General features: G+C 41.5%; 1 protein-coding gene across 1 annotated transcript in view; it reads right to left on the bottom strand.

Moving 5' to 3' along the window:
* Nucleotides 1–17,725, bottom strand: part of ADAM10 (ADAM metallopeptidase domain 10) — a 450,369-nt gene that overhangs the window by 143,693 nt on the left and 288,951 nt on the right. Inside the window, exon 7 of the mRNA XM_069222090.1 lies at nt 5,863–5,955. Coding sequence (XP_069078191.1) covers nt 5,863–5,955 — 93 coding nt within the window. The remainder of the gene's footprint in view (nt 1–5,862; nt 5,956–17,725) is intronic.

The raw sequence follows: 17,725 nt of genomic DNA, 5'->3' as shown, positions 1-17,725 counted from the left end.
CTGAAGACATTTCAGAATATAGGAAACTCCAACAGCACACTTCTTTCATTATCGGTTCCTCACTAGATTAAGCCCTTCATATGGAGTAATCGCAAGAGAGAAACAACTATGCACAGAACCTTACAGGATACAGAAGGCAACAACTCTCTTTGATATACCAAGCATTGCTGGCCCAATCTAAGAGAAACCCAGTATGCCTTATAGCAATACAGAGGTGGACTTTGACTGATGACAATTGGGCATTTCTCTTGGCCTACAGACCCACCGTATCGAGAAATGCTTGATTTAAGCTACTGCAGTTAAATTGCCTTTATAGGGCTGATCATAAACCCATATACTCGGACAGCCATGGACTCATGCCCTAGATGTGACAGGACGCAGGCTTTTACCAGACTTTGTGGGCATATCAGATACTGATTAATTAATGACAGGAGGTGGTGGACACTAACAGGTGAGTAGCAGAACCGGTTTATTAAAAACTGAAATGTGTCAGCTTGCAAGGATTTCTAAACCCAAAACAGTAGGTCCCAATATTTTACTATGCATACCTTGATATAGACTTGCTATTTGCAAGGTGTTAGATAGCCATGCATTGAACCCTGACCTGGCACGCTGGTCATCATAAGTCCAAAACGGGCAGACACAGAAAACACAATGATAAAAAATATGGCCACAAATCACTATGCTACCATGGCTTTCATGCAGAATTGGGACAATCTGTTAGGGGCAGTGCTTTGTTGCGGAGGGAATGACATTAGACCCACGCACCTTAGAATATGGTATCATGAAATACAGTTTACCAAGAACTCCTTCAAAGAAAATCAAGCAATCCAACATCGGATAGTGTTGCTTCCTACCAGGGTGAGAGACAACTACAACATGCACAAAGGTAGATCTGTGCACTACTCGGGTAGGATTCTCATTGATAATGGAATAAGTGAGAACCTTAAGTGCAACTTATCATCGCCCGATACCAAACTCCAGTAAGCAAGATTTTACCACTTTCTTAAAATGGGAGAAGAAATGATTAATAGCAAACCCTTACTTAGGCCTGCTTATTTCTTGCATTTTGCTTTTAACACAAAATGTTTGTGCCAACCGCGAATGACTATTATCCTACACAAGGTCTGAATAATTCTTTGCTCTTGTAATGTCACTACCTTTGCCATGTCTGCAACTGGACCCAAGAGGCCTTGCCAAACCCCACCCAATCTTACCCTAAGTACCAGTGCTAACCAAATGGCCTGACATCACCTAGAAGAAACCACCACCATGATGTCCATCCACTTATGGGCCCCATCAGACACCTCCCCTTACTACACTTACTCCAGGAACTGCAACTCATCAGCGCCATGCTCACACTTGTTCTGAACACCAACTCTTCCGTGACCTTCTCAGATGCTAGAAAACAAGCAACTGTCCTCCCATCGCTGAAGAAACATTCTGCGGACCCTACAACACTCACCAACTACAGACTGATCTCCCCGCTACCATTCCCAGAAAAGGGTTTAAAGAAAATTATCAGACACCTCACTGAATACCTAAACAACCACCAACTCCTCAAAACCACTCAGTCTGGTTTCAGACCCAACCAATGCAATGAAACTGACCTCATCACTGACTCTGGACAGAGGAGACGCGGCTACCCTCATCCTCCTGAATCTCTCTGCAGCATTTGACAGTCTCCAACCCTATCCTCATCCTACGTCTACATGACATTGGAATCCAAAGACATGCACTCTGATGTAAAGGACCCAGTTAGTGAGCCTGGTACTCTATACCTCAGAGGCCTGTAACCTCATCTGCAGAGTTCCACAAGGATCCTCCCTGAACCTGACCCTCTTCAACGCATATATGATCCCTCTAGCCAGCATCATTCACTCTCACAAAATCGATGTTCTTTCCTATGCAATTCGTTCTCTCCATCACGGTCAGCACGCCCAGTACCCAGATTAAATTCAGTGCCTCCATGACTGAATCCCCCATTGGATGAAGACCAACTCTCTCAAGCTGAACACCGACAAGATTAAAATCCTGATCCTTGGGAAGAGCACACTACTGGGGGACCTCACCTGGTGGCCAACGGAGCTAGGGCCGACAGCCATCCCGACCACCCACACCAAGAACCTCAGGATCATCATGAATTGCAAACTTGACATGACTGTCCAAGTCAATTAAGTCACCATTTCATGCTTCCATACCCTGAAGATGCGAAGGAAGATTTTCAAATGGCTCCCAATCAGCACCCAGAAAACCATCACGCAAACCCTGGGCACAAGCAAGCTGAACTGCAGGAATATCGTTTATGCAAGGATCACACAAAAAAAAAAAAAAAAACTTACTAGAAGGCTGCAGGCTATTCAGAACTCAGCGTCCAAAATCACTCTCAACCTCCCACGCCACATTCACATCACATCACATCACACCACCAAACCTGAAGGAGCTCCACTGGCTCCCCATTCACAAACAACACATAATTTAAACTCGTCAACCACACTTTTAGGGCATTACATAACACCTGCCCCGCATACCTCAACAATCCCATCTGCTTCCATAAACCTTCCTGGCACCTCCACTCGTCCAGACTCCTACTTGCACAAATCCCATGTATATGGAAAACCAGATTTGGCAGTCGAGCCTTCTCCTACATCGCTCCTAAAGAGTGGAACGATCTGCTGCAACACATAAGAGCCTCCTCCTCAATTCTTGAATTCTGCAAAAGCTAAGGACCTAGTCTTTAGCTTCGATTAGTCCCACTAGGCCCTACATGTGCCTAAACGTACCGCTCAGCGCCAGAATACCGTCCAGTGTGACAGAGCATTCCACAAATCTGCATAATATATGTCATTAGTCAATTCCTGCATATGGGTTGTCTTATCATATTAAAACCAGATAAAACAAAAACAAGGGGGGGTAACAGTTCAGAATTCAGACATCAATCCGTTTAACTGTCTTTTGTAACAGGGACAAAAAACTACAACAGACTATTTTTATGACACTCCAATTACGAGGTGCCAACAGACTGTGGGGATAGTACAGGTAATAAGGAGAGCTGCTGCATGGACTATTTTCAATTGCATCTCTGGACACAAGTTTCTCCCTAGCACTTTTTCCCATATCTACCCTAGTCTTTTTTAAATAATAATAAAAAATGAGCAAAGCCACAGAAAAGACTCCTCTGCAGAAATCAAGTAGTCATGGACGCTGTCAGCAGAGGTTCATTGCAAGAGTATAACACTGCTGGACTAGCCAGAAAATCTAAATGGTATCATCCATGATTAGACGACACTGCTACAAAAAGAGGGTTCGTAATCTGTATAATCCTGATCATCAACAGACCCACTCAGAGCACTCAACCACAGGCTTCCATTTTCATTCACAGGAGAGTCAGTACATTCCACCCCCAAAGACCTCCAAATCCCCTTACTAGCTCACCCTATCCCGAGACCACCTTTGTACTTCCCCTGATACAATTACAGGACTCAGTACCTCAAGGCTATTCTGGAAGCAGCATCTCTATTTTAGAGGGGTGGTGGGAGAAGCGTGATAAAGGGATACCCTTTATCAACCATCCAGTCATAAGAAGCCTCACAGTCATGGAAAAGTCTTCCAGGTTTGAAAGTGGTCAGCTATTCAAATGCAACAACCATTTGAAAGTCAAATGAGAAAACCACATTGGCCTACCATCCCACGCTGAAAAAACGCATATCAGCTATGAGAAATCTATCTTGCATGCCGAAGCGCAGCAAAGCGAGGAACCAAGCACGCTATAGGAAGCTCTTTAGATGACAAGGTTTAAACCAAAAGGTAAAACATTAACTAAATGCCACAAGAACTATAAAAGTATAAAACTAAGATAAAAAAGGTTTGTTTTTGTTGCCTAATGGCTATCACAGTGGACCAGCTATTAACATTAAAGTCAATGCAGCAGGTATCAGTTTATAGAAAAGCAAGATGCTCATAGAAAGGATTAAGGGCCAGATGTACGAAAGGATTTTACCCATTCTGTGTCTATGGGAAAAAGCTTTCGTACATATGGCCCTAAGTACCTTACGTGGACAGCCAAGTGTTCTAGAGCCCAAGAACAGCCTACTCATGAGTGAGCACTGGCTGACTGGGAAGGTAGGGTAGATTAAGAATTTCACTTTGTGGCTAAGCCTTACACCTGAAAAATACACCTTCAGTAAGTTGGGGCTACAAGTTATGGGTAGCACAGTTAGGGGTAGCACTGGCAACAGCACACGTTTTTGCACACTGGTACTCTCTGTTACTCTAATGTCATCTCAGACCTAAGCTGAGCTCAAAGCTTTTAACAGTGCTAATTTTACTCTAGTGTGAGCGGTAACAGCAGCACGAGCCAAATATTTTAAAAATCTTTAGGACCATGTTCCATCAGAGCATGGAGGCACACAATCTGGGAAACTACAGATTATGAAGAAAGGTACAATGCAGCCCCACAACTCTGCCTAAAGCAATGGGTTGAAAGCCAAAAGCTCTTGACTTCACTACACTACTAGTAGGCATGTTCCATGTAAATGGGATCCAAAAACGCGGGAGGGAGACTACATCACCAGGGACTCTGCTGAGCTCAAGGATTAGGGAACTGGCTAAGCCACTCCGGCGACCAGGTCAAAACTTTTTGTTTTCTTGGAAGGGTCTTTAGAAACGTTTCTCTAATCCTGCACTCCAGACGCAACACTATTTCCCAATACATTGCTGTACAATCTTTCTGGCATGCCCTTTCAGTCTAACCAACAGAGAAACATCCTGAAATGTCAGATAAAACATTCCACAAAGGCATTTCACATGATTCTCCATTTAAATGTGGATATCGCTTCTGGAGTCAAAGCCAGCTGAATAAAGTAACATTTATTCTCAATTTGGAAGAGGGAAATCGCCAAACTTTATATATGGAAATTTCATGAAAAAGTCACATTTAGAAATATTTCATGTATATTGGAGTGTGTGCTCAAGGGAAAAAAGCTTAATAGACCCACAGATTTATAAGAAGTGAGGCCTGTGGACATAAAGTACCACATTATTATGTTCACTTATGATCGAATAAATAAATACTCGCTTGCACAGATTAAGCGACCTGAGTGGTACCACATCATGCTCGTCTTACAAGTCTGAGCAGGACAGGGGAGGAATCAAACGCTATGCCCATTTTCCCAAAGTGCTCTGTAAAAAGTCCAAGTCCCTCCGGCCCTCAGCCACCACCAATAAAGGTCAAAACCAAGTGACTGACCAGTTTTGGTGAGTTAAATAGGGAAAAGAAACTCTGTATACAAATAAACCTCGCTGCCAAACAAGAATCCGGAGGAGTACCTGGCGCACTGAAGCAGGCGCAGTTTCAATTTGCAAACCACAACGGTAATGCTAACCTACCTTCATTTTGACAATTTCTCAACACAAGACAGTGGCACAGGGTAAAAGAACTTGCAACAATGGTGTGCTCACCGGCTGGCATAAATACTCACAATCTAAACTATACTAGGCTGTGTTACAGTCGATTTCCACAGTGAAAAGTCAGCCCTTGTAACACATCTTTGCAGCCACTTGCTACCTTCGTCAATGACTAGACAAGGATGGTTAGGTAAAGACAAATGTGTGAAAGTTATTGTCAAATTTGAAGAATACTCTGTGTACGAGTAGTGTAAAGCCTTGTTTTACACCCAATTGCCAAGTGCATTTAGGTAGCATGGCACACTAAACACAGCAAGTTAAACTGTTTTTTCTAGAACGATGGACTTGTAACCACAACGAGAACCAGTGAACTGCCTTGAACCATGAAAGCATGAAACATTTTGAAAGGAACATATTTCAAAAGCTTTTTAGAAAGTTTTGTTAAAGATTACTCACTCTTATTCGTTTCACCATGAAGCTTATATTGCGAATTCCCTGGAAATCTGTTGACTGGTATATTGTGTCGATTGCCTTCACATGGCTGGAAATCTATTGATTAAAAACAAAGACTGTTGAAGAGAATTTTTAACAAGTTTTCATGCACAAAAAAGTTCTAGCAAGTTCAAGAATAGACTTGAAAAGTCTTCTAAGTATCATCTGTTTGCAAAGATAACATAGAATTTCAAGTGAGAGTGATTAGTAAAATGCATCCTTCCAACTGAAGGGTTCCAAGTAACTTTAAGGAGGCGTTTAAGCACTATACAAAACCTAAACCAAATGAGCGATAATCGACAAAGACAGCGAAAAGTGTGCGAACACAAATACTGCAAAAAGGTAACTATTTATTTCAATAAAAGTTTAATATTCTAAATAACATCACAAAATGAAATACAGCTTTTTAACTTTTTTTTTTAGAAAAGGTGCTTTGGTTGGCAGTTAGGTAACCCTTTGTCCAAGCAAGGACCCTCAAGCTAGTCAGGGTAAAGGAAAATAACACTCAGTTAACCACCGCTCATCCCCTTGGTAGCTTCGCACGAGCAGGTAGGCTTAACTTCAGAGACAATGTATTAAGTATTTGTACAAACACACACAGTAATACAGTGAAAGCACTACAAAAGGGACACAACACCAGTTTAAAAAATAGGTAATATTTATCTAAATCAAACAAGACCAAAATGTCAAAAATCCACAAAATACAGTTACAAATACAAATTTAGCATTAAAAAGCATGAAAACAGTGCCTTGAGGCACAATTACTGAAAGCTGGTAAAATGCGGCGTCGTGACAAAGTCGTTTCACACAATGCGACGCCAATGGGGCCATTTACGGGTCGTCCGAACCCCAGCTACAGTACCTTAGTGAAACCGTAGGAAACAGGCTGGTGCATGGAGTCGTTGAGCGAGGCGTCTCTGGATCCGATGCAACGTCTGTTCCGATGCCAAGGGGCCGAAGGGTTGAGCTGTCGCGCAGCAGCATCAGATCCTTACTACAAGGCAGTGGAGGTGAAGTGGCATCAGATGTGAAGTCGGTTCCTTGGTTCCGGCAAATACGAAGTCCAGCGAGGTCATAGTGCTGCAGGGCAACCGCACGGGGTCGCAATGACGTCACAGGGCAACAAGTCCTGCGATGGCATCGGATTAACACGGATGTCGGGCTAACGACACTCCGGCGGGTCCAGCAGCTGCAGCGATGTGAGACCTAGAGGGTCGTCTGACTTCTACAAGGTCCACGGGCTCGGTGCAGGCGGCGTCACGGCTCTTGGGTAGCGGCGTCAGCTTACAGGGTCATCAGATTCATCGCACTCAGTGAGGTGCACGGCCTCGGGGCAAATGGCATTGCGGTTCAGGACAGCGGGGTCCTTTGCAAAGTCGCACGGCGTTGGTAGACTGGCTTTTCTCCAGGAATTCACTTCCAGGGGTCCAGGAACTGGAATGGCATCCTCTGGCAAGCTAGAGCCCACAGCAAGTATATCCAGGTCTGGTTAGTGAAGCCTTTGCTGTCCCCGAGGATTCAAAACAGGAGGCAAGCTCTACTCTAAGCCCTTGGAGATAACTCTCAAGCAGAAATGCACAACAAAGTCCAGCCTCTGTCCCCTTTCACAGGCAGAAGCAGCAACTGCAGGATAGCCCAACACAGCACAGTCACAGGTCAGAGCAGCACTCTCAGCTCTTCTCCAGGCAGAGGTTCCTCTTGAATTCTTGAAGTAATCTAAAGTCTGGGGTTTTGGGTCCAATACTTATACCTCTTTCTGCCTTTGAAGTTGGCAAACAAGTGTCTGTAAGATCCTTTCTGTCCAGGCCAAGCCCCAGTGAGAGGACAGAGACTGCATTGTGTGAGGGTAGGCACAGCCCTTTCAGGTGTGAGTGACCACTCCTCTGCTCCCTCCTAGCACAGGCGGCTCATCAGGATATGTGGGCTACACCCAAGACCCCCTTGTGTCACTGTCTAAAGAGAGGTGCAAACAGCTCAACTGTCAAACTGACCCAGACAGGCAATCCACAAACAGGCAGAGTCACAGAATGGTTTAAGCAAGAAAATGCCTGTTTTCTAAAAGTGGCATTTTCAAACTAACAATCTAAAAACCAACTTCACTAAAATATCTATTTTTAAATTGTGAGCTCAGAGACCCTAAACTCCACATTTCGATCTGCTCTCAAAGGGAATCTGCACTTCAATTAATTTTAATCTGGCAGTATTTCACTGTCAGGACATGTAAAACACATAAGCACATGTCCCACCTTTAACATACACTGCATCCTGCCCATGGGGCTACAGGGATGTGGAATTCCTATCGTCCAACGCCTGGGGACATATTGTTTGGGGTCAAGGGCAACAAGTTTTAATGTTTTTTTTGTCCTTGGGACAAGTAGGCCCAACCCCCTGCAGTACAAACCCTTTCGCTGACAGTTTACAGAGAAGGGAACTGTCTGCAGTTGAGGTAATATGTGTGTCCATATGTTAATGCTGTTTAAACTTGTATTTATGGTTCATTAATGAAAAGCCTTTATTATTAGGGTGAGCACTGTAAATAAACGTTTTAAGGTTACACTGCACTACGGACAGTGGTTCTAGTAAAAAAAAAAAAAAGTGTACAAACATGTTTGAAAAATTTAACAATATGAGGCTAAGTAGAATACTCCCAGAATGCTCTCTGATTAGATGCAAATATTTGCAGAAGCTTGTAAGCAAGAGTGATGATTCTTTGCTTTCAAAATACAATTTTCAGAACAAATGCAAGGAGGAACAAAACGTTTCACTACTATGATATTTTAGGTGCTATTTCTTTGAAGCATCATTTCGTGAAATGTGTTGATGCATGTTAATATTTCCAGTGGGAAGCATGAAAATAAATAAGCACTGGCAAAGCCAATCGAGCAGACATTTTTTTGTGAGTCTTTTTGTTTTGTCAATGCATGTCTTGTTTTGACATGTCTTTTTTAACACTATTGTTGTGGGAGTTGCCAGGCATTCACCATTGTAACAAACACTGTTAGCACCTACCCTGAGTGAGTTTTGGGGGAGCTCCATGTTCTTTGCAGAGGGGCCCCCCCAGTTTCGTTACGCCAGTGATTGCCATAATAGTTCCTGTCACTGAACAAACTATTTTGTGTGCCAAAATGCTCCTTGTGGAAGAGCAGAATGTGATCACTCACAGTAAAGCCAGCCGATAGTTAGAGAGAGAAATAGAAGTTTAGCAAAAACAAAATGTCTTTGTTAACAGCAGACCTAATTAGGGACCAAAGTCACAAAAGTGCACCCATGTTAAATGTCTTGAATTAGTGGCTTTCATGAATTCACATGAGCTTATAGAAGTAGACCCAGGAATCGTACTCCTAGAAAATGTGTGAACTGTATTTTAGCACGAGCAAATATGCATGCGTAGATTTGCTCATGTGAAAATCTACTGAGCGTTAACAACTTCACTTTCCCACCAACTATCCCTAGAAAAGCATCTACTTCTGCCATTGTCAGGAGTACATTTCCAACCTTTCTCATTATGAGAAAAGATTAGAGAAGAGCTGGTGAAAATCCTTAAAACATATAAGTTAATAGGTTTGCAGAATCAAAGGCATTCCAGCCCTGGAGCTATTGCTTACTGCTTCGTCCGGCCCCAGTAAATAGATCTGCGGAAAGGTGGCAAAAGAAGTACATTTTTACAGTAGGGATTGAAATTTCACATTTTCAAGCCCTGCTATAGTAGTAGCCCTGGAATAATCAGAGGCTGCTATCAGGGCTCTTACATAATGAGATTGCTGCCATAATTTGTCACCGCACTACATGGAACCAAAGAGACAAGTAGATTTTTGTACAGGAAATGAAGATTTAAGAAGCAACCTGTCCCATGAACAAGGAGATATTTTAATAAATTCCACACTCCTGGGGCTACCTAGGGCCTACCTTAGGGGTGCCTTACACGTATAAAAAGGGAAGGTTTAGGCCTGGCAAGTGGGTTCACTGGCCAAGTCGAATTGGCAGTTTAAAACTGCACACACAGACACTGCAGTGGTAGGTCTGAGCCATGTTTACAGGGCTACACATGTGGGTGGCACAACCAGTGCTGCAGGCCCACTAGTAGCATTTGATTTACAGGCCCTGGGCACCTCTAGTGCACTGTACTAGGGACTTACTAGTAAATCAAATATGCCAATCATGGAAAGCCGATCACGCATACATTTCACATAGGAGCACTTGCACTTTAGCACTGGATAGCAGTGGTGGTAAAGTGCCCAGAGTATCAAAAACAGCAAAAATAGAGTCCAGCGCACATCAACAACCTGGGAAACAGAGGCAAAAAGTTAGGGGAGACCACGCCAAGGATACCAGCCTAACATACATAAATTAACCATTTATATTGCCCAGCCAAATTCATGTTACGTTTCAAAAAACCGACTATCACCTGTCAGACACACGCACACAGAAATAAATAAAAAAAACAGACACTGTGGTCATAGGCCAGCACCCCTTATAAAATGTCTACATACATTTTGGTGGCCCTTTAATTTTCTTCTCTTTCAGGAGAAAACAAAAAACACCAACATCAAACAGGCAGGTAAGTGCAAATGGAAATTTAATTATTGACAGATCTGGATGAAATCAATCCTTCATAACAGAAAAAATATAGCAGGATACCCATAGTACTCATACGAGAAAGACAGCAACATTTATGGACTGTATTAGCCAAACTTTGAATTGTGTAAAGCCATAAAATATCCGTTTGATTAGGAAGACAAAGGACATACACACCATCCATCGTGGACAATTCCAAAGGGCGCAATGCAGTTTAACACAGAGCTCAGAGTGTACCCTTGTATCAACCGTCTCAAGTGGCCCAGAAAGCCATTGTAGTTGTATGTATTTGGTCTACAGAAGAAGTATTCCTCTTTAATGCAAATAGTCAGTGCCTCACTACGGCATGATGGAAATAGTCAAAGAAGTCCACCCAGGACAATATTTTTTGGTTCGGTTTATTATGGTTATTGGAGTTCATTGTTTTTTTTGGTTAGTGCTTCCCTCCTTGCTGCCAGGCCATTTGGCTAGTACTCTTACTTTGTTTTAAACTCCTCACTCTTTCCTGACTCTATTTCCCTGCACTTTACCACAACTTTACTTATCCATGGATTTAAAACCACATATTCAGCTGATATCTTCACTCTCACATCTAAGAAAGACAAGAGGACGCCTAACTTCCCCACTGCGTAGGAGAAAACCTTAGAGTGTGCTAAAATAAGCTTTGTGTTTGACATTGTGAGGGTGGATATTTCATAACCACCTGGATTAGGTTTACCGCAAAGTGTCCCAGAAACCAATAAAATAGTAAAGAAGATCATCAGCCCTATTCCAGATCAATATAAGAACCATCAACTTTAAATGTGTGCAAGCGGCAATACAACCTTCCAAGGACACTAAACAAGCTAAAGGAGGCTTATTCTTCAACATAACGCCAACTAGCGACAGAGTAGGTTCTTTGGATCAAAGAAACGCAAATGCAGTTTCAAAATTCAAAAAAACTAGTTAGCAGAAGCCTGCCAAGCACACATTAAGACTTGATTATTAACTAAAAGTGAAATGAAAACAGCACAGGTTGCAAGATCTATTGTAGAATTCTTTACCAAGGTAGGAAGCTAATGGGACACATTCTTTTCATGGCTTGAGAATCAGGAAATTGGGTTAAGGCAGAGCGAAGATAATCTTTCATAATATTATTAAAACTCACTATGCTATACAAGGAAGAATTAAAGAATCCATGAAGAATTATGTTGATAGGGGCTGTCTGTAATAGAAACTAGCAGCAGCAAGTTAATGGAAAACAAACATGCCTGGAATTGGTTCTTGCTTCACACGAGTGTTCCTTTTCCTCAGTGAACTACCACTTTATTCGAAAGTGGCAACAGAGAAAGATGGGATGATCTAAAATGATGCCGCAGGTTTGACCATAACTTGGTTAAAAATAAATAAATAATTTTTTTTAAAAACACACGCTTATACGACAAGGAAGAAAAAAAAAAAACATGCCACTCAAGGTGTACCAAAAATGTGTGTGTGTGTGTGTATGTATATATATATATATATATATATATATACACACACACACACACACACACACACACACACACACACATGCAGCAAACATGCTGCAATCAGAATAGGGCACAACATGAAAGTATTGGTTCTAACATCACTGATCAGAAGAGAGCAGTTAAAGAGTTGCGACAATTTACTGCAACAAGAACAAGCATTGACAAAGAAAATAGGTTTCGCCTATGCAAGAGCTATTGGCTTTGACAATTGTATTTCAGTTATGTTGTACACCAGCATGGCTGCTATTCAGCATGGCTAATTAAAAGTTAATGGTGCAGCGGAGTGGAGTGTCAGAATAGAATGACAAAGAGTGGAGTAGTGTGTTGTAGAGTGCACTGGCAGAGAGTGTCGGGCACTCGAGTGGCATAGTGTGGAGTCGTGTAGAGTGGCAGAGATTTGACCTCAGTCTGAACACATACCAAATGTGACAAGATAAGAACAAGATTTACAGGCCTGTTTACAGAAAGGCAGCACTCGGAAGGATACTGTAAATAAGGACTGTGAAAGAGAAACTGAAGCTGGACGGCCTAAAACAAATAAAGCCAGCAAATGGAAAGCAAGAAAATGTGAGTTAGAACCCATAACACCAATGGCAAGCAACATGCAGAATGCATTCCTAGTTCAGCTTTCTGAATGTCCCCAAGATGTCTTTAGCAATCCAGACAGCTGTGGTGTCTGGTAGGCTGAGAACAAAAACTGAGCGACCCCTCAGAACCAAGGGGAGAGGATCTATAAAACAGGAAATATTACACCTCCCCTTGCTGACACAATAACTAATTTGTGTAGACCATGTACCAACTGTGCAAAGACACGAAAATAAAACAGACACCTATTTAGTAAAAGATAATCACAAAAATACGTAGGATTACGACAATAGTAAAAAGACCATAAAAAGGGGGTGATTCCATAAAATACATGTAATCATATATGTATATAAGTTTATTTTTATAGCATACTTTTTTATTGTCTTGTTTCAATGTTGTAATTCTACATATATTTTTTATAATCATATATGTAGATAAGTTTATCTTTAAGGCATACTTTTGTATTGTCTTGTTTTAATGTTTTTTGTAATTCTACATATTTTTTTTGTTTTCCACTGGACTTAAAACATGATACATTAAACAAGCTTTCAATTTACATTACTTTTTTTTGTAGAACCGAAACTTAACTATGAGTATAATATCGATAAGCATGGGGAATAATTTCTATAAGAGGTCCTGCAACAGCCCTCCACATTTTGAGGACTCTGTTACAAGTGTCACACACCAACATGCCTAAAACGGAATGCCATTAGGTCATGCCTTCTAAAACAAGTTGTTTTGAACTGCTGCTTGAGCTAAAAATATTCAGGACTTGCAGCAATATGTGCCGCATGGTCCAATATGAAACATAATAAAAGGGGTACAGGTGACATTCCTAATCCCACTGTACACTCACTTGTTCAAGGACAAGGCATTCCGGAGGGGGGACTCTTGTGTGCTTCTGACGATCGACAAGCATGACCAGAGAAGACTTGGGTTGGCAGCTGTCTATAACTTTAGAGTGCTATATTGTACCGTAGTAACAAATATGGTTCAACGATGAGCCAAACTGCAATTGTGGAATTGTGATTTGTCATGCCATTACGTTTTCACTTAATTGGCCAGATACAGCATGGACGGTTTGGACTGAAGAATGCATAAAAGAGAAATCAATTCATCAGGACTGGAGCTACAGCATTGGATCCGTTATTAAATTCATGAAAAAAAGTACTAGAAAATTTGGAGGTTGATTCATTGCCATTTTGATGTTTGTAGTAAAATGATTTACGGTGGTTTTGTGCTTCGCAGATCATGACACCAGTAGGCTGCTAAAAAAGGCCCTGATAATTGAAATTTATATACATCCAAAGGCCGGACGAAGTCAAAAAATATAAAATGCTTCACAGCCATTGGGGAAGATGTGTTTGAGATTTTAAACTTACCAATGAACCTGGACTTTCTAAAACTGCATTTCTTCACCCAAATATAGACATTTGATATTTACATGAAAAAACATATTGGTATGTTTATGGGAGTCCTATCCAAAGAACACAATTTTCATTGTTTGCATCTTTAGCAATTGTTTTTGTTTTGATTTTATTGCAACTTAATGTCACATAATTTACCAACTTCGTTAAGACTTAAGTCAGAGTATCATTATTTGAGGTCACACTACGTGTCTGCACCAAACATTGAAGCAAATAAGCGAGTAAGATTGCAAAAAATACTTTTAAATGATAAAGTGGTTTAAATCTAGTAACGACATTGATAATCGCTTGAGGTAATAAGGCAGCCATGTAAAACAAGCGAAATACAGTATTTCAAGTAACGTAAAAGACAGATAGGGAGGAAAGAAGAGAGTTGCAAAGTTCAGAATCGGCTCAGAACAATGAATAAATGCATGAGAATGTCCATGGAGACTCGGGCCAGACAAGGCAGTTCACAGAGAATACAAGATAAGAGAGAAAAATCAGGAATGTATTTGAAGACACTGAAGAGGGAGCAGTGTTTAAGACAGAAGGGAAAGGGAACCCAACAAAATATGGATTGCTGCAACAAAGTTAGTAGAACGAGTGATGAGCAAGGAAAGAAAGATAAAAAGAGCAATCTGAATATAAGGAAGGTTGGATTTCATAAACATCATACAGATAAAATTAGAAAATGCGAGCGAACTGAGAAAAAGCAAGATGCTAATGACTAACTCAACTAAGATGTCAAGATGGTGAATTTAAAAGGACAAAGGAGGAGGGAGGGGAAGAGGTGTGGGGGGTGGATATGACAAACAATGCAATGTCATGCCTCTTGACTTTGATATCAAGTGAGAGGAAACGCACTAAATATAATAATTCCATCTAATACTGCTTTAACTTTATTTGCGAAGAGATGATTAAAAAATTGTCAGCAGACAAGTGACAGTCCAGTGAAAACAAGCATTTGCAATGCAATAGGTCTTGCATTTGAGAGAGTTAGTGCTATTGGCATTGTAAATAACAATGTCTTATGTATTTGTTTTGGTTTGGAGTGGACGTATGTGGTTTGGAGTGGACGTATGTGGGTTGAATTGGAACTGTTAGTTGTGGAGTTGTGTGGTGTGTAGTGTATTTGTGTACCCATATTGTGCCCCCCTGGCCTTTATTAAGCACTAGAGTAGATATCTGTGGAATGTTTCCAGCATGTGATAGTAAGGAGATGCTGTGTAGGAATTATTCATTACTTTAGAACCTGTAACCTCCGTTTTACACTTGAACATGTTCTTGTGATCGGCCGTCTTCGAGACACTCACAAACCGACTGAACACCTACATAAGATGCAAACTATGCAGCCTGTACGTGCCTAGAGACAGCTCCACTTAAGGTGCTTGGCCATGGGAGTGGCCATGGGTGGGTACTGATAGAAGCTTCCACACTTTTTGCTGAGTGCTATTCAGTCTTTACTCCTTGTCCTCCCCAACCTGTGCACACGGCACCCAGACACGGCTCAGGTCAAGAGGCCTGCATCAAAAATGTTTTTTTTTGTGTTTTTTTTTTAAATACACACCTCCTCAAAAAGTCACCTTTTATTGTAGTATAAAGCATTTAATGTTATCTCTTCATGTTTAAAGTCTATTAGCTTACAAAGATGGGAGTGGGAATACATACTTGTGCGTATAATATGGCAACTTCCCTCAAATGTGCATATTGATGTAAACATTTTGATCTAGAGAAATCCAGCAGGCTTTGGCATTGTCTTTTCTGTTTTCCATTTCAATTTTCAACAAGTAAATCAGCTGGGCATTACACTATTAGCAATACTGCACTTAAGATACATATTGGCAACATTTTCAGGGTTTACTTCTATACAAGGCTACGCTGCTGCAAACAAAAAGCTTTGCTCGTTGCTCACAGCTCATCTTTCGTTCGATGTGATCCTGTCAAGTAAGTATAGAAGGAATGTAGACGTTGGTGTGCTCAGGAGGCAGGGCTTTAGGTCACAAAGGGAGACACACACAGCCAGTCATGGAAGAAGGGGGAGCTTGACATTGTATATGTAAAAACACGGCTCAGCCATAAAGGGGTTTCTCGGGTGCTTAAGGAATTTCAGGTATCTACAACCTGAGAGAACCTTCTCTTACAACAGTTATTTAATTAACAGAATTGGCAATGTTTTTTTTTTTTACATGCTGTTGAACTTTTAGAAAAGTGGCTATGACGCTTGGAACGGCTGTCACGGACTGGTTAGTAGGGGGGTAAGGGAAGAAGCAAACATGAGGGAATGGAAGCGAGATGTAGCAGCAACGGGGAGAGTAGGGGTTCGAGATGAAGCCGGGGTTTTTAAAAGCAGCAATAAGGAATGCTACTAACGAGCTAGTCTGCAACATTTGCAGATAGACATGAGCTAGCAGAGTGGGGTCGAGGAACAAGGGTAAGTAAACGTACACGCTTGTGGGACGGAGGTGTGATGGGCACAAGGTGAAGGCATGGCATGGGGAGATCAAGTAAACGATCTAATAAAATGCAAGCAGCAAAGGATGCCCTCGGAGCCAGTGACATCACTAGCACTTGTTAACACGCACAAACTGTCTAACGAGCAGGTAAGAAGAAAAAGTAGTCCCCCCCCAAAGGAACAGATAAACACCTTAAGTGTAAGGATGTAGCACTTGGCCGGTGCTCCTCAGCTAAGAACGTAAGTGAGGTTATCAGATGCGCGGACCAGTTAGGAGGCAGCAAAGAAGAGCAACACTGGAATCAACCTATTGTAAGCATCAGGAGGGATCAAAGTCCTTTGACTGAATACAGCAGGTCTTGCAAACAGCGTATGCACGCTGCTGCCTAGGCTCGACCTAAAAATGAAAGAGGGGCCGAGGTAATGGTGAAAGTTTTGAGAAATCATGCCAGACCAAGACACAGAAAAGGAACTATCTGATGTGAGAACCCTCAGAAAGCAGAGACAGGGGCCACTAGCTCACAGGGGTTGTTTATAAGAGCAGGTTGGTAAATATGATAAAAGGATGGAAAACAGTTTAAAAAAAAAAAAAAACACACAACTCAGACAAGCTGGATAACCTGAGGTAGTCTGACTGACTGAAGTGAATAAACAACACTCTGGATGGTGCACCAGGAGAAAACCAAAGCAGGTCAAGTACCAGGTACTTGGTGAGTTTGGAGAGGAATTAATTTATGGAGATCTTATAGACAATGATGAGGAGGGACAGGTTTAGTGTGGAGTATTTGAAGGAGGAGGAGAAAAGCAAGATGTTGGAAAGATTTAAAATTAGGTCAAGAGGAAGAATACAAATTATTACATTTGTTAAAAAAAAAAATCATACCCTCAAAACGTCAATCTCCATGAACTAGCCTATCCAACAAAATCAATGCAATTATGTCAAACTAAATAATTAGTTAAAGGTCTTGTTAGTTATATGACCTTTTTTGTTCTATCTTTCTACTTCCCCATGTCTCCCGGAATATGTCGCCAACATGTCTCCCTTTCACACTCTTTCCCTTCCTATCTATCTTCCTTAACATACCTCCTCACACTTTCATTCCAACTTTATCGTTCACCCTACAGTGCTTCCTTTCTATTTAAATCATTATTGCTTGCATTTGGTCACCCACTTTACCCGTTGACAGTCTCACGTGTTCTTTGCCACACTCTAATCCATTTTCTAATACTTTTCCATCACTTTTAATCTTTCTCTTAATAACTTTCTTCTTGTCGCCCACTTCTTCTATTGTTGT

Source organism: Pleurodeles waltl, chromosome 3_1 (genome assembly GCF_031143425.1).
Source record: "Pleurodeles waltl isolate 20211129_DDA chromosome 3_1, aPleWal1.hap1.20221129, whole genome shotgun sequence".
NCBI lineage: Eukaryota > Metazoa > Chordata > Amphibia > Caudata > Salamandridae > Pleurodeles > Pleurodeles waltl.
Note: the sequence above shows the minus strand (reverse complement) of the source record. Positions and strands in the feature narration are given on the sequence as shown.